This window comes from Cornus florida, unplaced genomic scaffold (genome assembly GCF_030987335.1).
Source record: "Cornus florida cultivar Cherokee Brave unplaced genomic scaffold, ASM3098733v1 CherokeeBrave_3.0.0_Hap2_Chr11, whole genome shotgun sequence".
NCBI lineage: Eukaryota > Viridiplantae > Streptophyta > Magnoliopsida > Cornales > Cornaceae > Cornus > Cornus florida.
In genome coordinates this window covers 100,818,434-100,844,029 of record NW_026775581.1, presented here as the reverse complement: position 1 = coordinate 100,844,029, position 25,596 = coordinate 100,818,434, and the positions used below count along the sequence as shown (strand labels likewise).

Sequence of the window (25,596 nt, the reverse complement as noted above, 5' to 3'; positions counted from 1 at the left end):
GACAATGCCCATTTAAGGAAACTTTGACAAAAATTAGGATTGACATGGAATCCACATTTAAACTGTAGAGCATTCAAGATCATTGAAGAGAAGGAACATCTATAGAATAAATGTGGATTCCATGTCAATCCTAATTATTGGCAAAGTTTCCTTATATGGGCATCATCCAATTGAAAAGAAAAATGCACTTTTTGAGACGAAGGATACAAACATTAGGTTGGATTAGGGAATTCAACACTCTTTTCTCTAGTGCTTAGTTTTTCTTGCATAGCAAGCCAAAGGCAAAAATAGTGTTTTGAAATAGCTCTAGAGAACCAAACAAGACTATGACAAAAAGAGTGTTATTGTCATTAGCTTCTTATAGAGCACAAGTGTACCTAAAAACCCTAGGTAAACTCACAGTATTGGACCAGAACATCAGCAAAATAAAACTTTCCAGACAGTAACTATGACCTCCTATTATTTAGGCCAGCTTATACTTCAAGGGGACACCTCTATTTTACTGGAGATCCACCAAAGATTTTGAATTTCAGCCAAGCTAGTAAGGAAATGAAACATCTTATATGACTATGAAAGATAAAAGAATGCAGTTCAGTCTTTATATTACAGTATTGGTTTGCAGTTGCATAATACAGCTACAGCCGAAAAGCCTGAAATTGATGAAGTCACACACAAAAAGAAATAAACCAAGACAATATTTCATAAGCTTGATATAATTATCACCAATTTCAAAGCCTTCTTACAAGGACAAAGCGACGAATCAATTGCTTCCAAGAGAGGGATTTACACTGAAAATAACATTTTAAAATCACTAAAAACCAAGAGCTTATATGTTCTATGATTAGGCACATGGACTCGCTTGTCGGTCCCAATGTGCCAGTAACCCCCTGTGCCTCCAAACTTTTTCTGATATGCGCAGGCCAAGATCTGGAAGACAGCAGCTAGTTTCTATACATAAATACTTCTCCAACAATCATCTTCACAATCTTTGTGGGCTTTGCACCAAATGTTGTGTTGTAAATTTCTACAACCTTCACTCTAGCAAAAGCCAAAACCAATCGTCGCGGTGATCTTGAACGTGTTAAAATTTGCTAAAAATGTAAAAGATCTCCGAAAATTTGTACTTAAGTGTAAAAATAAGTTCATTGTCATCAAATGCTCTGCATCATCAGCCGCAAATGGCTTCTACAGAGAGTTTCTTCATGACACTTGGACATGGATCTCCTCCAAACATCGCAGGTGCTACAGTTACTGAGCATGACTGCTGCCCGATGCAGTACTGCAAGATAAGATTCATGTATTTAGTGTCCCAAAAAGGGGGGAAATGGTGATTGATAAAAGATGAGCATAGTGACCTAAATTATAATTTGACACTAAACTTGGCTGCTTAAATTCAGGCAAGTTGGTTGTTCCATGTGAAAACTGGCAAAATATAATTTCCCAAAGGCATTGCTGAATATGTGAGGAAGGGAACAAAACCCAACTTCGGAGAACAAAGACAAATAGAGAGTTGCTAGAAATAACCGAACAACCTGTTTGCCATAATTTGAAAATGAATTTTCACTACTGAGTTAACAGCACAAACACATTTGGTATCCTTGCAGAAAGTATAATAAAATAAAAAATGGCATAAACTCAATTGAGATATGAGAATATACCTTGTAAAATGCATCATAGGAGTGATGGGCGTGACAGCTTCCCTCTCGGTAGCTTCCACAAACCCCTTCTGGTGTTCCAAAACTAGCAAATTTAATTGATGAAATTTTCTGACCAGGGGCACACCAAAGGTGGGCTTTAGGCCTCAGGGGTTTATTGACTTTACCAGAGGACTGCAACTGCCAATTCACAAGAGTTGGCTGCCACTCATAAATATCAGCACATACACTTTGTACCTCTCTCTTCACCAAGGAAATACCAGATGGATTTCCACCCCATTCTTCAAACACAACCAATAAATTCCCCGTCGGATTAAGCCAGGAACGAGGAACGTGATACCTGAAATTATCAATCACTGGTAAGTCAATTAACTATTTTATCACATTGAAAAACAAAGTTCGAAACCAAGTAGGTTTTTTCTCTCACCATCTTTGAGACGCCTCCCCACAATTGCTAAGGCATTTCTTCTCACTAAAATAACCGGCATAACTACATGCACCACAACTACCAGATGCTTTGTAGCCAGGCCAGTAGCGTCCGATGCTTTCACCATTTATCCATACCTGACCTTTACCCATGCTATTCATATCTAGAGCCAAAGGTTCATTTCCGGCTGGAGCATTGAAAGTAGTCTGAAGCATGACAGAGAGAAAAATGTCAGTCAGCAGCAGCAGACTCCGTAGTAGTGTTTTTTTAAGGGTGTATTCGGGTGCACACTGTTCACTTGAAGCATTATCTGATTAAAAATATTCAGTGTTAATGGTTAATGAATGAAGACGTGCTGTACTTCTTCCTTATTTTTTTGGTTGAGGATGAGCAAATTTCTGGAACAGAAGAAGAAGAAGAAGCAAGAGAAACAAAGGAAGAAAAGAAAATTTGTTTTCATGAAACAAAAAATTGTTTGTTAGAAACTAAATTTAACACATTAGAACTGTCTGGTGCACCATCCAAATAACACTTTCAGAATTTACACATTTTATGTATTTTGAGAATAACAATGAAGCCTTGGCCCAAAATTTGAAATACTCACCTTGTACCATGTCAGTGGCTGTTTTTGAGCCACCGACAATCCTTCGATCCACTCAACAGAAGAACTCCCACTGAGTGAATGAAGACCCAGAGCTTCTCCTTTTAGACCAATCTGATCAGGGACATTCCAGTCAAATAATTATCAAGGATTTAGGGCAATGAACTAAGACAGTAAAATCCTTGAATACAAACCTTGTAAGTCCATTTCTGCCATGACAAGTCTCTCTTCCCCTCATTGAGACCGTACAGTGAGACAGGGCCAAGAACACCAGCATTCCATGTTTCAAAATGTGGACCAATATTCTGAGCTCATAACACAGGCAGTTCAAAAGCATAGAGAAGTCAGATTTAAATTTTCATGAAATATGTTTTATGAACAAAAGATCTGTTTGTCAGTTTGGCATGACTGGGTGTGTATTTTTTTATTTTACATATATATATTTATATATATTCAGTATAGGCATTGTATGTGTGAATAAGAGAAAGAGAACAAACCGGTAGACCCAGAGCAATGCTTAGCAGTGTAATCTTGTTAAAACCAGCTCGCAGATTCACACCCTTACTAAATGTTAGTTTTGGGTATTCTAAACTTCCATAAATAGTTCCTGTCAAAAATTAGGAATGTATTAAGAGGAAATAAGTAAATGATGTCCAGTTATAAATTCAGCATTGCCTAAAGTAGTCTTCTTTGTTCTTTTGATTAGCAAGCAAGATCTAGGAAGGATGATATCTATTGCGCATTGGTATGCTTCATACTAATCATCAAACAAAGTTATAGTGTCCTACTGTCATGATTTTAGGCAATTTTATTGTTTTGTTTAGCTTAATAAAATAGCAACATCATTTTTGGCAGTAAAAGTAAAAGTCACACAGAGCAGAGGTAAGGATAACTATAGAAGTGACTCCTTTCACCTCATTTTCTTTACTTAAAAGAACTTAATTAAAAGAGGACAATACTGGCACCCACTTATATATATGCATATTCTAACAACTCAGCCAAATAATAATAATAATAATAGATACTCTAGCGATACGAAGATGTTTATCATAGAAGTTGCACTGAAGACATTTTTAATGTTGACCAATATGCTGCCCACCTGACAGTTGACCATTGATGAAAACATGCAAAGCATGGCCAGCAGATAAAACTGAAAGTACAGGCCACTTCCCACTCTTCAGAAATCCTTCGTTACGGTCAATCTTGACACTAGGGTTGAAAGAAAGTATGAATAACACAAATGAGTGACTAAACCGGTGTAATAAAAAAAAAAAAAAATTGTTTTTGAAAATCAACAACGTGCAGCATTGTAGAGAACTCACTCTGTCGTGTACCACAAATAATCAGAGGCATCTCTGGTGGTATTTATCTGCTCCAATAACCCAACCATTGTAAATGAATTTTCATCGTAAGAGGCTGTCTCTTCATTGTATGACTGCCAAGAGAATCCTCCACGAACAGGACTCATCTTCATTTGTGCACTTTGAGCGCCAACCTGTACAAAGATTTCAGTTTGATGTCAATTACTGCAAAACTTTTGAGGGGAACTTCCTGCAATGTATTTTAAAGCTTTCTATTTCTTCATTCTCAACTAAATATAAATATGTGTGTATATACTAATATTGAGAATAAGGATAAATCCAATTTAAGTAAGAGCCCGTTCTCACCCTTGCTGTGTTATAAACTGTGTTCTTGCAGTCTGGAAGAATGCTGATAGACCAAGGAGGCAGGTTGTAATGCATATTCCGGAAAGCCACTTTTGCAAAGGAATGCGAGTTGTAGTTTGCAAGGAATGCAGCACAAGCTCCAGACTTTGATTTAAAAACATGAGCCTGTATGGTAACAATGAAGAGGAGTGACGTTCAATTTCAGGACCAAAATAAGATAGGAGATATGGTTCATAGAGAGCTCATGTAAATCTAACCTCTTGATAGTTTCCAAGAGGCGTCACAGTGGAATCTCCAGATACTAGCGCTGGCTCACACAGCTTTATTGCTCTATGCAGATCTTTCAAATGGCCCCATTTAGGTTGTCGTAGTAGCCCTAGACATAGCAAGAGTCAATACTCCATAAGTTTTCTGAGGAACATAAAATCTTTGAAGGTTTTACAATTTGGATCCTGTTCATAACATGATACAAAATAATATATACCAAAACTAAAATAGGTGGTCCGGAAACTCTTATTTGGTGTAAGTCAGAATTTTGAATGAAAAAGACAATTAGTTATCTTAAATGTATGGTGATAAAAATTGTCCATCTGAAGAGAAGGTCCCACCACTGAATTGGTTAATGTATGCATAAAAGATTAATATTTGCTTGGACATTGTAACCTTAATGATTTACAACAATCTTCATACCAGGATAAAAATAGATATAGTTATTCCTGACCAAAACAATTAGAGATAAACTACAAATAGGAATGTCGCATTCAGTTGACCTTTTGCCTACAAGATCTAGTGTCACCCATCAAATGAGGGGGTTCAGGTTCTGTACAATAAGTGGAACATCATCATGTCACCACAGGGGTATAGCTGTTATTTCCCCCACCCCCAACAACAAAAAAATATATCTACTGAGTTTCCCCTCTTGCATTTTGTAAAATGAAAGAAGCAACCTTCACCATGGTGTTGCGAACTGTCTATGGTGATATGCTGGCAATTGCAACACTTAAAGAAAAAAGCTGACTGCAACCTCAAACCTGCCTTCTCTTACTTTAAATTCAAACTAGTATAACAAATATTAGCAGCCATGTTGCATACCACTCGAAATATATGATACGTGCTTAGAAGAACAATGTCAAGATGAACAAACTCCAAGATGATGATCATGTGGCATACCGAATTCGTCAAGAGGAGCATCATAATCATAGCTAGTGGTAATAAAAGGGCCACCAGCTGTCCTGCCGAAGTTTGTCCCTCCATGATACTGGAAGCATAATAGCAAAGGAACAAATAAGAATAATTCAGTTGAACTCATCCATATATTTGATTCACTTGGTAAATACATCAAACAATTCGCTTACCATATAATAATTAATGAAAGACCCGCCCTTCTGTATAAACCTCGCAACTGAAAACGCCAAATCTTCAGCTGGACGAGAAGGAACTGGACCTCCAAACTCGGTAAACCTTTAAGAAAAATTTAATGAAACAATCAAAGAGGTAAGGCCTCACAAATCTCTGATAAAGAAACAGAAAATTAAGCCAGTATAAATGACAAGTATGAAAATTTACCAGCCAGTCCAAGCTTCAGTCCATATCTTTGGTTTATAAGCCTTATTTGGAGAGAAGTAGTCACAGTAGAAACCATTGCAAGTATTTATCTGTGCATGATGAACAAAAATAACAAACTCATTATTTGGAAGCATAGTCATATACTATAACTATTCTAAAAGATCCTAAGATTCAAAGAAGAAGTTAAGGAAATAATTGAGATCCTGTAGGAATGAGTATTTGAGTTAAATATCGACTTCTTTTGTATTTCTAGAATTGAAGAAAATAAAGTAAATATTTTTTTAGACACGCCACTATAATGGAAATTGAAACAGATGTGATGATAATGACAAGTAGACATGGTCATTGGTCCATCATTACAGAATTCAAAAGGCCGGTGGATAATTAAATAAAAACAGAAACACAACATATGAGAGTGAGAGAGACAGAGCAAAGCCTAGCCATGTGCAGGGGGATAATTATTCAAAACCATACTTGACCACTCAGGGGACAACACACTGTTACATAGCAACCCCACTTAAGGATGAGGAAACATAACATGGAAACAATCAAGAATTGGTGTAAGAACATAACAAAGAAAAGGCAAAAGAATTCACAAAAAGGCTATGATACTTACAATGGGGTCAGGGGCATCATCTTGCTTGCACATGACCCATGGGACTCCGGTGCGAAGACCCACAGCCATTTGAGCTGCCCATTTCGAATAAGCTCGACCAGGAGCACCAAGTTCATACTCCATGGGTCCATACTCATTCTCAATCTGTCACATACATCACAGAGAAAGATGCTTCTCTCAATTTGCTTACTACTTTTATTGAATGATAACAATTTACAACCAAAAACTTAATTGGGTAAAAAATGGAATACTTTCAAGTTTTCAACTACCTGTGATAGAATTATTGGACCACCCTGAGATTCGTACAACTTGTTCACTTTCATCATATTCACAATCTTTGTGGTAAATTTTTGCATTGCAGCCTTCATTACAACATTTCAAGCAACAAAATCAGAGTAAATATTTGCAATCAAATAAAATAAATGGAACAGAAATAGAAAATGAAAATAAGGATGATGAGAATGAATCTTCATATGCAAGAGCCTTACCTTAAAAGGGCCATTATCTGTTCTGAAACTGATACCTGGAACATATTTGAGCCAAACAGGGAAACCCCTGATATGAAACAGAAAAAGTGCTCATAAAAATCAAAACTTAATATAAAATACAAACCAGTGGTTCCTCTTTACAGAAAATTAACATTAATCAACTCACCCAAAGTTCCATTCAGCACAAGCATAGGGTCCAATCCTGAGATGAACATATAGACCTGCTTGCTTCACCAGGCTTATAAACTTAACCAGGTCATACCTTCCCCCAAAATAGTACTACAAAAATAAATTCAAACAATTTAATTAATTAGTATTAATATTAAAACACCCACAAATAAATAAATAAAATTAGAGTTAATTTATATTACTTTGCCAGGTTGAGGTTCATGCCCATTCCAGAAAACATAGGTCTGTATAACATCCAAACCTCCTTCCTTTGCCTTCTGAATAAGATCCGGCCACATCTGCCACAACCCCACAACAACAAAAGAACTCAAGAACAGACTACACTCAAAAGAAAACTTAGAGAGAGAAAGAGAAAGAGACCCATTACTGAAAACCGTCAATAAAACTGACATGGTGAAAAAAAAAAAGAAAAAAAAAGGAGGGAAATCAGAGAGACTCATGAAGTACATTGACAAATATATACCTCAGGAGTGCTTCTTGGGTAGTGAATGGATCCAGAAATAAGGATCCTCCTTTGCCCATTAACAATGATGGCCTTACTGTCATATGAAACAGAGGCTGTGCCACCAGAAACCCATGAACACAATAACACCAGCACCACCACCAACACCTTATACATTACAAGTTTCAAACCCATGACCAAAAACCAACCTCCTCTGTTGTGGCTTCACAAAGCAATGGCCTTTTTTCTCCTATTTCTCTGACCCTGGCACTTTATTCTATACTTGGAAAGACACTGCGTTTAGAGAGAGAAAAAAACAGCTGTGTTGTGTTTTTCTTGTCACTGATCTTTTATTTTCTTTTCTTTTCTCGAGAAAGTGAAAATGGGAGATAGAAATGTAGATAAATAGTAGTAGCTAGCGGGTGTGCATATTTAATGGGGTGGGTTGGGGACTTGAGAAAAGGGGAGGCTTCATAGCTGATTTTAAACACACAAGCATGTAAGGTCTGAAAGAAAAAGGCAGGAACCATTGTGGTCCATGTGGGACCCACATGAGTGGACCCTTTCCTTTATTTTATTTTATTTTATTTTATTTTATAGATATAAATTTGGAAATAGATCCTATATATTCATGTGTATGCATCAATATAGGGCATACTTTGGCCTTACATATACACTAACACGGAGTTTCATTCTATAAATATATTTTCTACTCAGCTTTGTAACCTTTGTTTATTGCAACTTTTGTGTATTGTGTATTGTGTATTGAAAAAATGATTTTTATGCTAAAAAAGTGGATAAGATTAAAGAGCTGTTTGGCTGTTGTGAAAAGGTAATATAGACGCGTTTTTTTTTCTGTACATGCACAAAGATTCTCTCTCTGCACAATCCCAAGACGGTCGTCGGTTCCTACTTTATTGGCCAATACGTTTATGCTTGTTTTTTGGTAGTGTCCAAACGTTTCCTTATGAAATACTATATGACAATTTTGTCCAAGTATCATTTGGCAGTATCGGTGCTTTAAGGCTCGTGTATTACTGTATTAGTACCCTTTTTTGGTAATCAGAATCAATATGAACGAGTGATGATGATCAATATGAACGAGTGATGATGATCACTCTTTGAAAGTTCAACTAATAATGTTTGTCACGGGTTGGGTATAGGGCACACTAGCACATATAGTTCCCTATGAATATAGTGGCAAAATGGGAAAATGACTCCAACGCTAATCTGAAATTTTACATTTTTTTTTGTTTTTTGTTTTTTTTCTTTCCACAAACAAAATTGTCCACTTTCACTTTGAGAAATTGGAGAGAGATAATTAGATTCCCACTATGAGATTTCTCAAAAAGGTAATAAGGGGTTAGGTCTAGTTAATACAGTAACCAATAAGAAAAAAAATAGTATATATATATATATATATTATAATTTGATAGAGGTATTAGTTTTAATGCAGAAATAAACAAATAAGTACCCAAAGGGCTATACATTGCATAAAAGTATAAAACCCAACTCATATCAAATTATATATATATATTAGTTTTAATGCAGAAATAAACAAATAAGTACCCAAAGGGCTATACATATATATATATATATATAATTTGATATGAGTTGGGTTTTATACTTTTATGCAATGTATATATATATATATATATATATATATATATTTTATACATTGCATAAAAGTATAAAACCCAACTCATATCAAATTATATATATATATATATATATTATAGCCCTTTGGGTACTTATTTGTTTATTTCTGCATTAAAACTAATACCTCTATTTTAAGGAATTACGTAGTAGTTTTGTTTTTGTTTTTTATCAAGCAAATACTTGCAAATACACCCTCACCTCCCCTCTAAAGGATCAAGAAGGGTTACAATTAGTTCTTTACACTTGTAAATTAAATCTTACATAACTTTGATCAAACGGATTGGTGTGATTTAAATTAAGATGCATAAGCAGGTGATATTATTTTTAAAGTCACCAAATCCGAATTAGTATTTATATATCATTCTTCCTGTAATTTTTATGTGACAATGTGAGCCTTGAGCCCCATACTAAAAACAATCAAATCACTAGGTGTGATTTAAATTAATGAGTAAATGCTATTGTCAAAGCGCTCTCGTCTCGCGCTTATAAGTCACACTATTCTTATTTTTTAGAATTTGAAAGAAAGAATTAATTAAGAAATAATCATTTCCAATAAGAAAACAAATCAAGTTTTTTTTTTTTTCTAACTTATCTCCGCTTTCTCTCTTTATCTCTCATGATTAACACCCTCGACCAATTAGAGTGGAGAGAGAGAGGCTAAAACAAGATGCCTCTTTCTGATAAAGGGAACAAGAATAGAAGGGCATAAATAATGAACATTACATTCCATCCAAAATCAAGCCGCTTTACAATATCAAATCTTTCAAAAATGAACATTATAAAGGTAGATTGGTTGAGGGTGTTAATCAAGAGAGAGAGAGAAAAGAGTTTGATTTGTTTCCTTATTGTAAATGATTCTTTTTTAATTAATTGTCTCTCCCAAATCTTTAAAAATAAGAATAATGTGATTTATAAGCGTGAACTCTTTAAAATTAAATTGCATAACTTTTAAAGGTATGATTTTGGAAATTACCAAATCTAAATTATTGTTTTAGAATTTCTACAAGATTCTTCTTATATTTTCTATGTGATAGTGTGAGACTTAAGCCTCGTATTTAAAACAATAAAACTATCCCATAGAAAAGATTAGTAGAATCAAATAGAAATACTAAAAATCTAATAAGCAATTAGGATAATGGAGAATCTTTCGCTTTCATAAAATGGAATATATGGTTGTTAACTTAGTGAAAAAAAAAAAAAAAAAAAAAAGGCCCATGCAATCTGTTATGACTTATTTGTCCCTCAACGAAGCAAAAGAAAATGGCTTGCATGCACTTCTCCTACTACCCACCAATGTATGATTACAAACATACCTACCTGCCCCAGTTTTTTAGACTTTTTGTAACCAAATCAATGAACATCACTATTCACTAATATACCATTTTAAAACCAGTTAGGGAACAATTATCATATGATGTACAACTCATTTAGTTTATCAAAAAGGATTTGACAAAGGGTATATTGGGTATCTCACTAATTAAAAGTGACGGTGCGTCGGTTCCTTTTTATTGTAATAAAAATGTAAGTTCTCCATGCAAGAAATTGCACGAATAATATAATAGTATTTTAATTAGGATTAAGATCAGGTCGTGTATAATAATTTTGCAATTTATAAAAGACGAGTGTGTATGCGTATTCATTCCTCTCACCAACTCATAATTTATGGTGAAGACAATATGATTTCCTTTATGTTTTAAATCACAGATTCTGAGTATATTTTGAAATAAAACTTTTCAAAATATTTTTTTTTGAAAAATATATATTTTTTTCAGGTAAAAGCAAATATCTACGTTGAGGTTGAGAACGAGTCCGTAGGGTTGGACATGTAAAATAACTTGGCAAAAATTGATGAATATGTTATTTTTGTTAAATTTTAATTTTTTTTTTCTTTGTAAATATTTTACGATAACCAAATATAAGAAAATAAAAAATAAATATATTTTTTGAAAAATATTTTACTTCTAAACAAACGGAGCCCAGAACAAAATAAAAAATATTGTGGAGAAAAGGCCACAAGTTGCAAGAGAAATAATTTTTTCGATAATTACGTGTGTAGGTGCAAAATTTCGCTCAACCAATAATGACTGAGAAAAATAAAACAACTCACTCAAAAACAATAAAAATAAATAAGAACAATGTATAGAGAATTGTGGAATTGCTTCATCCTTTATTAGAGGTCTTAGCCTCTATTTATATACAAAAGATTGCAAAATTATGGTAGGACTCGCGTTGCTTGCCCTCCAATTCTTTCTATATAACCATTCTTTTCTAATAGAGTTCTTTCCATTGTTGAATCTTCCATACATAGAAATTGCCTTGTACAGAACTTCCTATCCAAATTTTCCTTCTACAGTAAATCCTTCAAATGGTAGGATTTGCGCATTCTTGGGCTGAATATATTTTGATCCGGCTGGGCTTGGGTAACAGGCCGGATGTTAAATACTCATACGCTGGGCTGACGACAAGCTGGGCTGATGACTTCTTGATTCGGCCCTGATGGAAGTTGGAGGATAACTAACAATGGTCTTGGGCTGTAAATACCCTCAATTTGGGCTTGAGCATGATAGGCCTTATATGTCCTTGGAATGTAGATATGGGTAGTGGTGACGTGTGCGCTTCTTATTGGAGGGAGTTTTTTCCCTCCACACTTTGCCCCAAATTCCATTTTTAATTGAGTGACGGCTCCTATTAAAGAGGGAATTGAAACCGGTTTTTACTTTGCTTCAGAAACGGTTCGTGGTCTTTCATTCTTAATCCGTCACACAAGACTTTGCAAGAGTTACATTTGCCCTCGCCGTACTTCTGCGTCCTTCATTCCATCGCTCCATCGCTTTGTCAGGTTAGTTTCGCATCTTTCTCTTCAATCTTTCATTATGAGTACTTCATCTACTCCCGAACGTGTAGACCTTGGGGATTCTGAATCCACACCTTCATCTTCCCCTATTCGCATTAGGGCTCCCCCTCCTAGGGTTTCTACAGATCGCCCTTCGTTGAATCCATCAGGTACTTCCCCTCTTCCAACCGAAACATCCACCTCAGGCTCCGATTACGTTCTTACCCATGAAGAGAAGAAAACAATCATCTCTATTCGCCGCATCAAATTCTCTATTGCTTCGGTAATAGAAGAATTTGATGTTCCTGAAGGAGTAGACATTGCAGAATATCCCGAGGGTGCCGATTTCACCTCCGGCGAGGGGATTGAGGAGGATGAGTTGCTTCTTTCGGTAGGGCACCTTAACGCCCTCCGATTCCCTCTTCATCCCTTCTATCATTTAGTTTTCAATAAGCTAGGTCTTGCCCCCCTTCAAGTAAATCCCAATTTCTTTCGCATCCTTTCGGCGTTGTTGGTGCGCCGGAAATTAGAGGCTCTGGATTTGACCCTTGCCGACCTTCTGCTTACTTACAATATATCTAAGCATGGAACCGAGCCTGGTCGCTTCTTTTTTACCTCTCCCCTTCATCAAAGGATATGCACGAACCTTCCTTCATCCGAGAAGAAATGGAAAGAAATGATAGTTGTAGTTAAAGGAAAATGGTTCGTGTCCCAATCAATTGCGCTTCCCATTCCGCGCAAATTCGGGAAATTAGGTATAGAATATTTAACCTCCCTTCATACCAAGTGTTCTGGCTGTTTTCCTTGCCAAGTCTTAATATTTCGCCGTATTTATGAATTTCTTGGTGTTTTTTCAGCTACATTCCCAGCCTCCGCAGCAAGGAACAGACTTTCTTTTCTTGAGGAACGAGTCTGGAGTGACCCCTCGCCTATCGAGGACCTGCTAACTTCCTCCAACCTCAAGGACATTGCTTCCAGTGCCGTTGCTGCAGACCTTATGGATCTGGCTTTACCATCCTTTGACAGTTTCCCTATGACCGAGGAGGAGATTTGGCGGGCTGAAGCTTTAAAAAAGAAAGCCGGAGACGCCCAGCCCTTGGTCGTCATTGGCTCAACTGAGGATGAGGTGGAGGTTAAGGAACCACCATTGAAGAAATCTCGCCTCAACCCCTCTTCCTCTGGCAAGGGCAAATTCCCCTCTAAAAACAGAGGGAAAAAAACTGGAGAGGCCGAACCTGAAGATGAAGTCAGGGCCTTTGTTCTTCCTGAGACTGGGGCTCCTTGGACTCCTTCCTTCGCCAGGGCTGACAAGTCAGTCCTACACTCAGGAGATTCTGTGGTTACAGACCCTTCAGCTGCACTGGCGGTGGCTCGAGGAATGTGGCTCCCAAAGGACGAGGAAGCCATCAGCCAAATGGGGTTGGAGCAACTACTCCCCTCTGCCCCAGTCCGGGCCATAGAGGTTCGCATTGCACCTTCAGAATTATGTTACTCTTGCTTGCTTGTGTTTCTATTTATGCTTATATTTGCTTCCCTGTTAAACAGAGTCTCTACCACACCATGGCCCTCTGCGCCACTGCTGAAGCTCAATCCCTCTCCATCAAGAAGTTGGAGAAGGATCTTGACAATGCAGAGAAGAGAGCCACTACTGCCTCTACCAATCTGAAGATAGCTTTTGAAGCCAAGGATGCGTATAAGAGGCAGTTGTCAGCCTCTGAGGCTAAGGTGGATTCTCTTCAGGCCGATGTTCAACGCCTGACCGAGGCTCTTACTACTTACTTCAAGGCGGGGAAGCAAATGCAGGGGAGCTACTCCTGTCTGGCGCACCTGGCTAGTGCTAAAGCATTCCGGTCTGGCTATAATCAGGGTTCAGGCCCTAAGACGATGGGTCCGGACGCCTTTGACAAGCAGGTGGGGGTGCACTTCCCATACGATGAAGGGCCAGAGGCTTTGGAAGCTGAAATTCGCTTTGCCGAGATGGTGAAGGCACACCTGAAGGGTACTCCCAGCTCCCCTGCGCCTGCGGCTACCTCAAGTCCTAATGTAGTGGATGCTTTTGAATCTACTCCCTTCGATCCGAAGAGGAAGTAGAACTATGTATTTTGTTTTTATGAACAGCCTGTTTTGGGATAATGAATATAACTTTTCGTTTTAAGCTTGCCTGACTTGTTTTTGCTGTATGTTCTTGATACTGTTCATATTTCTCTGATTTAACTGTTAAATGAACCCTCCTCGCCTTCTACTTGCCTTCAGTAGACGTATACATACTCTTTCCTTCTCATGTGTTCCTGATGTGGGGTGGAATATGATGAACTTATGACATATCCGCATACACAAGGTATTAGACACTTGGAGTCCGGAGGAAAGAGTTCTGATCTGAGTATCAGAGGTCTAAAGCGAATTAGTCCTGGGCACTGAGTGTGGAGGAATATTGCTGAATAGGACACTTAGGGTCCGAAGCTGTCTCGGATACTCAGGATCCGAGGCGAATTATTCCTCGGCACTGAGTGTGGAGGACTAGTGCTGAATAGGACTCTTAGGGTCCGAAGCTGTCTCGGATACTCAGGATCCGAGGCGATGAGTATTGCTGAATAGGACACTTAGGGTCCGAAGCTGTCTCGGATACTCAGGATCCGAGGCGAATTATACATTCCTTGGCGTGGGGCCGGAGGGGGGTTTTGCCGAGCCGAGCACTTAGGGTCCGAGGCGAGAGAACTACTCCCCGACGCTGAGCCTGAGGGGAGGTTTCGCAGAGCCGGACACTTAGGGTCCGAGGCGAGAGAACTACTCCCCGACGCTGAGCCTGAGGGGAGGTTGTGCCGAACCGGACACTTAAGGTCCGAGGCGGATGAATTACTCCCCGGCACTGAGCCTGAGGGGAGGTTTCGCCGAGCCGGACACTTAGGGTCCGAGGCGAGAGAACTACTCCCCGACGCTGAGCCTGAGGGGAGGTTGTGCCGAACCGGACACTTAAGGTCCGAGGCGGATGAATTACTCCCCGGCACTGAGCCTGAGGGGAGATTTATCTCATATTTTTCCTCAAATCACTTATTATGAGGCCGAAGACTCAAAAATGATAGGAGGCCAAGAAAGCGAGTAACAGTGGCTGTGAAGTTCTCCATTTGTTGACTTTAGAGACCTGCCTCCACTGATAATCCCTTCTTGGCAGCCAAATGTTGTGGACCACGCATATATGAACCGCATTTCTTTTCTATTTCTATCCGATGTGGGACATAGACTAAATGTTGTCAAAAAGTCGGTGTAAGGAATGCCTCTGGTATTGAGCCTGACAGCCTTAAATACCAGTGAGCCCTCCTTATACCGTAATTAACTATTTGAATATTCCCATATATAACAAAATGTGGCACATACTGTTTTGTCGATGTGGGATAGCTTGTGTAAGCATGCTGGGTCCTAATTCATGTGTTTTGTGTCTTGTGTGCATGTTGGTTTTTGTGTTTGTGTTTTTGTTCTTTTTGTGTAAAAATCATTGTAAATGCTTTGCTTCTAACGCATAGTGCGACTTGGCGTGCGCATAAAAGTTGCGTAATCATAGAGTTCGTATGCCCCAATTTTTATAAAAAGAAACAAAAATAGAGGAGAGTTGTGTTGAAGATAGAAGCAAAATAAAGAAAAGTTTGGCTGACTGTGGACATATTCAGCCTTATTTGTGCAGAACTTGTAGTAAAATTGACAAACTTAACTAATGGAAATACCTTTTCAGGTGTATTGCGTTCCAAGGACGCGCAATGGGACGTCCGCCAGCTTCGGCCAAACGATATGCTCCTTTCCCCACTACTCCGGTAACTCTGTAGGGTCCGGTCCAATTAGGTTCTAGTTTCTTTACATGAGCTGTCTCCTGCTTCAAAACCCAATCGCCTACCACAAAACTCCTGAACCTGACGCGTTTGTTATAACTGTTACACACCTGTTGTTGGTATGCCGCGAGTCGAATTGCTGCTGCATCTCTCCTTTCGTCCACCAAATCAAGGTTATGTTCGAGTTGTTGCTCATTGTTCCCTTCCAGTACCAAGGATGTCCGAAGGGTTGGGATTATGGATTCAGTGGGAATGACAGCTTCGGATCCATATGCCATAGCAAACGGGCTTTCTCCCGTGGGTCGTCTTGGAGTGGTTCGATAGGCCCAAAGCACTTGAGGGAGATTCTCGTACCACTTTGTCTTCAATTTCTCCAATTTTTTCTTCAAGCACTCGAATATCGTGCGATTAGTTATTTCAGCTTGCCCATTGCCTTGTGGATGACTAACTGCAGCCAACTTTTGCAAGATTCCATGTTCGCTAAAGAATTTCCTTGTACTTCTGTTATCGAGGTTCTTACCATTGTCCATTACGATGACTTTTGGTACCCCAAACCGGCAAATAATGTTGCTCCAAATGAAATGTTTTACTTCTTCGTGGGTGATGCTAGAGAAGGCTTCAGCTTCCACCCACTTGGTGAAGTAATCCGTAGCCAGAAGCACATGCTCCTTTTTGTCCATGGTTTTGGGCAATGGTCCTACTATATCAATCCCCCATTGGGCGAACGGCCATGGATTAGCCATGGCATGCAAACCCTCGGCAGGTTGGTGCTTTAAAGGACCATGGCGCTGACACTTGTCACATCGTCTTGAGTATTCCTCGGCATTCCGAGCCAAGTATGGCCAGAAATAACCTTGGGTTAGAATTTTGTGTGCAAGGGATCTTTCTCCGGAGTGGTTTCCACAATCTCCTTCATGAACTTGTTTTAGAATTGTGAGAACCTCAGTAGGGGTTACACACTTGAGATAGGGGCCGGAGAATGACCTTCGATACAACTGGTTATTGATGATGGCGTACTTAGCCGCGGTAAGCCTAAGCTTCCTTGCCTCAGCTTTCTGATTCGGGAGAACCCCTTCCTTGAGGTAGGCTTCGATTGGATCAATCCAGCAGGGCTCGCGTGGTACTTCCGGGATCACCATCACCTCTTGCTCGGGATTAATGCTAGGTCCTTCGAGAACATCAATTGGAACAAGCCGAATCAATTCTGCATCTGAAGATGATGCGGCTGCGGCCAATCGATCTGCTTCGGCATTTTCATCTCGTGGTACCTGATGGAACTCGATTTGATCGAATTCTCGGATAGCACTCTCTACAGCATCTTTGTACGACTTCATACGTTTCTCCTTGGGAGAATATTGCCCTGTCACTTGATTGATCACAAGCTATGAGTCACTAAAAACTTTTAAACATCATACCTGTAGCTGTTTAGCTAGCCGAAGTCCGGCGAGCATTGCCTCATACTCGGCCTCGTTATTAGTAGATGGGAAATCTAGCAAAATTGACTGCTGCAGCTTGGTACCCTCGGGTGTTGTGATGTCAATACCGGCCCCTGCCCTTTTCCGGTTGGACGAGCCATCAACTCGCAACTCCCAGTATGGCTCTGGAAGTGTCGGTTCCTCAGGTTGATCTTCGTACTCTAGTAGGAAATCCGCTACCGACTGCCCCTTGTGAGATACCTTCGGTGCATAGGTGATATCAAAAGAGCTAAGTTCAATAGCCCATTTTGTGATTTGACCAGACAGGTCTGGTTTAGCTAGGATAGCCCGTATAGGGAAACTTGTAAGTACCACTATGCTGTGAGACTCAAAGTAATGTCGAAGTTTCCTCTTGGCATAAATTAACGCCAGGATTACCTTTTCTGTCTTACTGTACCGTGTCTCGGCATCCGTCATCATTTTGCTTGTGTAAAAGATTGGGTGTTGAACCCTGTCTTCTTCTTTGATCAACACTGCACTTGTTGCTACAGCCGATACTGCCAGGTACAGGATGAGAGTGTCTCCGGGCGTTGGAGCAAAAAGGATTGGGGGTTTTGTCATGTAGCTTTTCAATTGATTGAGAGCTTCCTGCTGCTGAGGTCCCCACATATCCTTGTTTTTGGATCGAATAGCATCAAAGAAAGGTTTATACTTATCAGATAATCGGGATATGAACCGGCTGAGAGCCGCAATTCGGCCGGTTAGCACTTGCACTTCCCTGCGGGTTGTCGGCTCCTGGTTCTGTATGAGTGCCTTTCCCTGAGCTGGGCTTACTTCTATTCCTCTTTTATTTACGACGTGCCCAAGGAATTGTCCTGACGAAACGGCGAAGGAACACTTGGTGGGGTTCAGCTTCATATTGTATCTCTTGAGAGTATCAAAGACCTCCTGGAGGTGCGTCGGGTGGTCCTCTTTCCGTATACTTTTAACCACCATATCATCGATATAGGCTTCAACTGTATCGCCCAGCAGATTGCTGAAGATTTTATTAACAAGTCGCTGGTAGGTGGCTCCGGCATTCTTTAGACCGAAGGGCATCACTCTGTAGCAGTAAGTGCCCGTTTCTGTGATGAAAGCAGTTTTCTCCTCATCGTCAGGATTCATGGGAATCTGATTATAGCCGGAGTATGCGTCGAGGAATGTGAGCCTTTCATAACCCGTCGTAGCATCCACCATTTGATCAATCTTGGGCAGGGGAAAGCTATCTTTTGGGCAAGCTTTGTTAAGGTTGGTATAATCTACGCATACCCTCCATTTCCCATTCTTCTTTTGAACGACTACCACATTTGAGAGCCATTGTGGGTATTGCACCTCTCGAATGAATCCTGCTTGTAACAGTTTATTTACCTCCTCGGCTATTATGCGATTCCGTTCAGGTGCGAACCGTCGGTGCCTCTGCTTGACTGGCTTGAACTCTGGGTTAACCCTCAGACTATGGCATGAGACTGCAGGATCGATCCCCACCATGTCCGAGTGATCCCAGGCAAAGACATCCGAATTGCACCGAATGACCCTGATCAATGCTTCTTTATCTTCGGCTGTGCAAGATGAGCCAATGTAGGTGATCTTCTGGGGGTCTCCGAGGATTACCTCTATAGCTTCGAGGGACTCCTCGGTAGGTGCTTCAGCTTCGGCTTCCTCCTCTGACTTGAGATACTTGGGCAGAGGGTACTGTAACTGCTATTTGATCGTGTCTTTGGGATTCGCCTCTGACTGAGGTGACTTCGACGCTCTCTTTGCTTCATGTAGCGTTAGCATGTAACATTCTTTTGCAGCAACCTGGTCTCCCCAGAGGTTGATGACCTCTCTGCCATCCGGGGATAAACACCTCATTACTTGGTGAAGTGTAGAGGGGACTCCGTTCATACGATGGATCCAACCTCTCCCCATAATGAGGTTATAAGATGGATGAATTTCTGTTACGACGAAGTTTTCCTTCAGAGTCCTCTTTGCTGCAGTAACGGATAGATTGATCACCCCAAGCAGATTCACCTTAGTACCATCAAATCCCATTAGGGGGCCAGAAGTTGGCCTGATGGATGATAGTGAAATCCCCAACTGATCAAAAGCTGTTTTTGTAATAATGTTGGCGCTATTTCCCGGATCTATCAGCACTCTCCTGATCATGTAATTCGCTACCAGGAGGCTGATGACCAAGGGGTCCTCATGTGGGCGCTGGACTCTAGAAAGATCGTTGTTACCGAATCCAATGTTGATGCTGCCTGGTGCAACCGTGTTTACCGAAGACAACCTTCGTAACTTATGAGCCTCTCGCAGCCTGGATCTGTACAACTCTTCAGACTCTTCATCATCCTCTGACCTTCCGTGTATAGCATGGATAACCTTTACCTGACCGCTCTCTACCCGTCGAGGGTTAACCTCCCGAGGTTTTACGTGCTCCTTCGTGGCGAGATACTCCACCAATTCTCCTCTCGCTATCATGCTTTCTACTTGTCGCTGTAGGGACCTGCAGTCATTGGTGGTATGCCCATAATCTCTATGGTAGGCACAATGTTTGCTTTTGTCCCTCTGCTCCAAGGGTTACTTCATGGGCTGAGGAGTTGCGAACCTCGTCTTATTCTCTTGGAATAGGCGCGCCAAGGTAGTACGGAGAGGGGTAAGCCTGTCCTCTGTCCTTCGCCTTTTCTCAGACGCTTGGGTGACTTGTGTGGCGGTATGAGGGACCTTCTGCATCCTTGTGCTCGCAGCTTTCTTTCGAGACTTGTTTTCCACCGTGACGAGGGTAGCGTGCTGTGCACGGTGGGCTACGTTTTCCTCCAACCGGATGTAGATTTGTGCCCTAGCGTTCAAAGTCTGCATATCCGGGGGGGAATATTTGACTAAGGATGTGTGAAACTTGGTTCCCTGGATCATCGCCAACTTAAACGTTTCGATTGCCGTGGCAGGATGGCAATCTGCTATCTCCGAGGCCTCCATGTTAAACCTGGATAAAAAATTTTGCAAAGTTTCTCCCTTCCTTTGCCTTATGGTGAAAAGGCTGGCGATACTTTTCTTCTGCTTCTTATTTCCGCAATACTGGGCTAAGAACATGGTGCACAAGGTCTCATAGTCAGGGATAGACTTGTGTGGCCTATTCCTGAACTATTCTAACGCTGCTCCGGTTAAACTGGTAGGAAAAACCTTACACATCCACGGATCGTTATGATCGTCCAGTGCCATCTTTTGCGCATAATGATCGAGATGCCGAGAGGGGTCTCCTGCCCCATCGAACTGGGTGAAGGATGGCATAGTGAACTTCTTCGGCCTCTCCACAAGATGCACCTCGTCAGTAAAGGGGGTCTTGACCAAGGAATTCTTGTGCTCTCTAGCCATCTCGGCTGGTGTCTGGACTCTCAAGAGCTTCTTTTCGTCGAAGGCATCTTGTACACGTGCGCCATCTGGAACGCCATTGGACCATACCGTAAGCCTACGGCTAGACTCGGCCTGTTCGTCCTGAGTGCGATGCGGGAGATTATCCGAAGCAACCGCCTCGGATCTCGTCCCTTGCTTTTGCTGAACCTCACTAGGTCGAGCCCCGTTGGGTGGTGTCTCGTTAGCTGGAGGCTCGTAAACCGGAGGTAAATTCCGGGTGGGAGGTGGTGCCGCAGCATCGCCTGGTGGTGGTTGTGGCGTTAGCCTGGCCATGGCCGTGTGCAGCGTATGAGTCTGGTGCTGAAGCGCAGCTATCTGGGCGACACTCGTATCGTTTGCTTGCCGGAGTGTCTCAAATTGGTGCAAGAACTCTTCTCGCATCTTTTGCATCAATTCTATCTGTTGATTCATTACTGACTCTCCGTTTGACATTCCAGACACGATTAAAGGATTTAATTTGAAGAACAAGTGGGAGTATATTTCTATACGCTTCCCACAGACGGCGCCAAAGTGTAGGTGCAAAATTTCGCTCAACCAATAATGACTGAGAAAAATAAAACAACTCACTAAAAAACAATAAAAATAAATAAGAACAATGTATAGAGAATTGTGGAATTGCTTCATCCTTTATTGGAGGTCTTAGCCTCTATTTATATACAAAAGATTGCAAAATTATGGTAGGACTCGCGTTGCTTGCCCTCCAATTCTTTCTATATAACCATTCTTTTCTAATAGAATTCTTTCCATTGTTGAATCTTCCATACATAGAAATTGCCTTGTACAGAACTTCCTATCCAAAATTTCCTTCTACAGTAAATCCTTCAAATGGTAGGATTTGCGCATTCTTGGGCTGAATATATTTTGATCCGGCTGGGCTTGGGTAACAGGCCGGATGTTAAATACTCATACGCTAGGCTGACGACAAGCTGGGCTGATGACTTCTTGATTCGGCCCTGATGGAAGTTGGAGGATAACTAACAATGGTCTTGGGCTGTAAATACCCTCAATTTGGGCTTGAGCATGATAGGCCTTATATGTCCTTGGAATGTAGATATGGGTAGTGGTGACGTGTGCGCTTCTTATTGGAGGGAGTTTTTTCCCTCCACAACGTGTGGACGAAAATTGCGCGTGTCCAATTATGAATTATGAAATGATATAAGAGGCCTGAGCGAAAAAAATTTATATCACAGCAAGTAGGAGGTCTCTTGCACATGTATAACATTTCATAGGACACTTGCGGTCAAAAAAAAGTTTGCTATGTAGAAAAAATTTCATAGAGTAAATTATCTAAACGCTATACTAATTAGGATAGTGGGTAATGACCTATCTAAAATGAAGTACTTATAAAACTTTTTCTTCTTAATTTTCTTTTTAGGTAAGTTCTTCTTTTCTTTTATTTATTTATTTTTTTCTATTTACCAAATAGATATTGTATTTAGCAAAATGCATGTAACTATTCTTAAAGTTACCTTTTAAAGTGGATGGTGAACATTGAGTAAAGTTACTAAATGTAAAAATAATTTTAAACGATGAGGTCAAAAAATCTAAAACAGAAAACCCATTCATGTTGAGTGCATTTTCACATTATTATGAGGAATTGATTTTGCTTACAGAGTTAATGGGATCAAGCTGTTGTTTCCAACAACCATTAGTTGTATGTTGCTTTCAGCAATACTTATTAATGATTTTTTGACAAACTGCTTCAACATTTGAGATCCATCACAATAATTATAACTAATAATTGAACTCATTATTTTGTTTCTATACACAAACCTGAAAAGAAATGCATGTGGGTCAATGCATTTTATTTTTATTTTTTAAGAGCTACCACCCATTGAGTGAGACCATGTTCCTAACTCTCAAAGTCATTTGTCAAGTAAGGTTGAATTAAATTCTTAACCACTAGTTTTAAGAGGGTCAAATGGATGAAAAGTCATTTTATAGGTAAATTAGAAAGAAAAAAAAAATTGATAACTACTTACTCGAAAAGCAAGAGTAAAACTAGTGACATGTGACACAATTTTGACCACTAATTCTAGCTCTCCGCATTTTCCTCACTACCAACATCTCTAAACATTCATTTAAGGAATGAAAAAAAACACCACATTACCATACTGGTTTGATTATTAAGTGAAGTATAAAATAAAAACATGAGGGGTAGTTATAAAAATGAAGACGTGGCACATTTTTAATCATTGGGTAGATATTTGGAGATGTTGATAAAGAGAAATACTTGAAGAGGATCAAAATTTAGGTAGTATTATTTATTTCATGACGTTTGTTCATTGTGTGTTTTTAAGGTTAGGAGTTTGAAATAAAAAGACATTTTTTTGTATGTAGTGATAAGTCTGTATTTTTAACTCGAAATTTGGCAGCGTTCTTTCAACCCAGGCACACTCACCCACTAGTCGGGAATCCACTTCCATTTATTCTTCTCTTCTACGAAGCACTAAGACCAATGAGCGGGGAAGTTTATCTTAACTAGCGATAATATTTATTTAGGCGGTGATAATGTTACGTACATCTAATTTTTCCTAAACGGTTTAGTGAGTCAATGACAAAAGCAACCTAAATTTGCGCTCCAACCTTTCAAAGACCGAAGCCGCCCACGCTTATCCCTTATGCCTTCATGGTACAAAATCTTATCCTATTATTTAGAAGCCCTATTCTAATTTGTGCAAGGAATTAAGACATCCAACTCACTACAATTAATGTATCATGTATATGTCTGTATCAATCAATATATGCATAATACACACAAATTTTGGATGATTAGCTGTAAACTTTTTCCAATTGGGCCAACATGCAGCACATTTTTTGTGGTTTTCTGTCAGCAACCTTCGTAGATATTGACCCCACTCACTCCCTTTTCAACAACATTTTTAACAAATTATAAAAGCCATCTCATCTTCTTCTTCTTCTTCTCAAGGATAATGACATGTCTGGTTAATTATCCAGATCTCTCATTCATGAATACTAAGAACCATTTCCACTACTGCTCAGTCAACAGGACAAGCCCAAGACGTGACCCATAGTGGGTTCTTGTGAATATTAACTGTGCTACATTACCATGGTTGGTCAAATAGCTGCTCTATATAGCATTATCAAATGACCTAGTTGATAGAACCCCTAACTCTTTGAGCCGTTTTCGAGTCCCCCCTCCTATAGTTTGTCAAAAAAAAATGCAGCAATTATTAGTTTAAGCAATAGAACATTAGTCTAATTGGTACAACATCTCCTTCTTTAAAAGAGCCTTGCAGTGGGTGAAAATAATAAATTGCATAATTCGTCATGTTCACTTTTTCTACTTTTTTATATTTTACATATATGACTAATCAAAACTTTTCGATCAAACAATTCACGCTAACTCAACGACCTTACAATTATTTTTCAATTGTAATTAAACTTATTGATGATCACAAATTTCATAGAGCAACAAGATGAGAATGACACATCACCAAAGCTGTTGGACCTATGAGGCTGCAGCAAGATTAGGATGACACATCAGCTATCTTGGTGGGACCGTAGGACAACAAGGACTATATCCATTAAAACAGTGTGATGAAACATATATATATATATATATATATTTGACTTGGTAATAAGAAAAAAATGGCCGTATGACATCTACAAAGAGCGTAAAAAATGATCGTATAAAGATCAATAAATTATGAAATAAAAGAAAAAAATTAAAAAATAATCTTCAAATTTATTGAGAAACAACGCACCAGCAAAAATTACTAAGAGAAAAAATAATAACGGGAGTAACCCACAGGATGGACTAGTTTGCCACATATATGTATATAGAAGGATTTGGCTATGCATTACCATCCACATCAAATAGTTACACTAGATAGTGATTTTGGTGGGGACACTTCTTAGAACTATCACGCAGTGGGCCTCTAATTGTGTGAACTTTCGAGGGAAAGTGTGGGCCCATATGAACAAGCAAAGCTGTATATTTGTCATCGTGGGGGTGGACTTTTCAAGTTGAGGGCCTACTTGGCCTTTTAGATATTACGAAGTATTAATATACAGAATATTTGGGCCGAAATGATTTTTTTTTTTTTTTTTTTTTTTTTTAATCTGACAAGAAAACAGTCATGCGACACAAGGCAAAAATATGGTACCATTGTCCAAACAAAAAAACACATTCATCACCAAAAGACACACAACTATCCAAAACAAACACCCGCAAACATCAAGATATCATTCTTGACAATTACCTTACCTACATCTAAAAGATAATTGTCAAAAAAGAATAATTACTTTTTTTTTGTTCCATTTCATTAAAAAATACATTTGTTTGATTATATATATATATACATATATAAAAGACGATAACAATTTTAAATAATATATTTTTCATTATCTTTGAGAATTATTTTAAGAGAATAGAACTATGGTTTGAAGTATCAGTCACGGTTGTGGTATTAATAGCGATTGCGATATAACGGATTCAGACGATGTAACGGATTCAGACAAAGTCAGTGTAAAATGTCACACACAATACGGCAAATCATAAATAGAACCAAACAATATATATGAGGTAAAACACATGCATATGTAGTAGAATCAGGTAAAACACATAATTTATTTCTACAAGTTTCCAATGGCACTATGTGACATCTCATAGTAACGAGAAAAGAAGTTGCTAACATTTATATGTGTGAACATCTTTTAACTTTGAAATCGCATTATGAAAATAATCGTAAACACAGACGGAAGACTGTATAAAGTGAATAATATTTACACAGATTGGGAGATCGTGACAGAAAGATTCAAGCC

At 39.4% G+C, this 25,596-nt stretch overlaps 1 protein-coding gene across 1 annotated transcript; it reads right to left on the bottom strand.

Annotated features, from left to right (window-relative positions):
- Nucleotides 1-682: 682 nt before the first annotated feature.
- On the bottom strand, nucleotides 683-8,119 carry LOC132287147 (beta-galactosidase 1). The gene is made up of 19 exons (XM_059789664.1): nucleotides 7,673-8,119; nucleotides 7,392-7,487; nucleotides 7,187-7,299; nucleotides 7,021-7,087; nucleotides 6,802-6,894; nucleotides 6,533-6,676; nucleotides 5,917-6,005; nucleotides 5,706-5,811; nucleotides 5,521-5,608; nucleotides 4,608-4,726; nucleotides 4,351-4,515; nucleotides 4,006-4,178; nucleotides 3,783-3,892; nucleotides 3,181-3,290; nucleotides 2,878-2,988; nucleotides 2,687-2,797; nucleotides 2,083-2,288; nucleotides 1,659-1,995; nucleotides 683-1,279 (listed from the first exon to the last, which is right to left on the bottom strand). The coding sequence occupies exons 1-19, from the start codon at nucleotides 7,844-7,846 to the stop codon at nucleotides 1,169-1,171; spliced, it is 2,523 nt and encodes an 840-aa protein (XP_059645647.1). The 5' UTR covers nucleotides 7,847-8,119; the 3' UTR covers nucleotides 683-1,168.
- Between the last annotated feature and the right edge of the window lie 17,477 nt (nucleotides 8,120-25,596).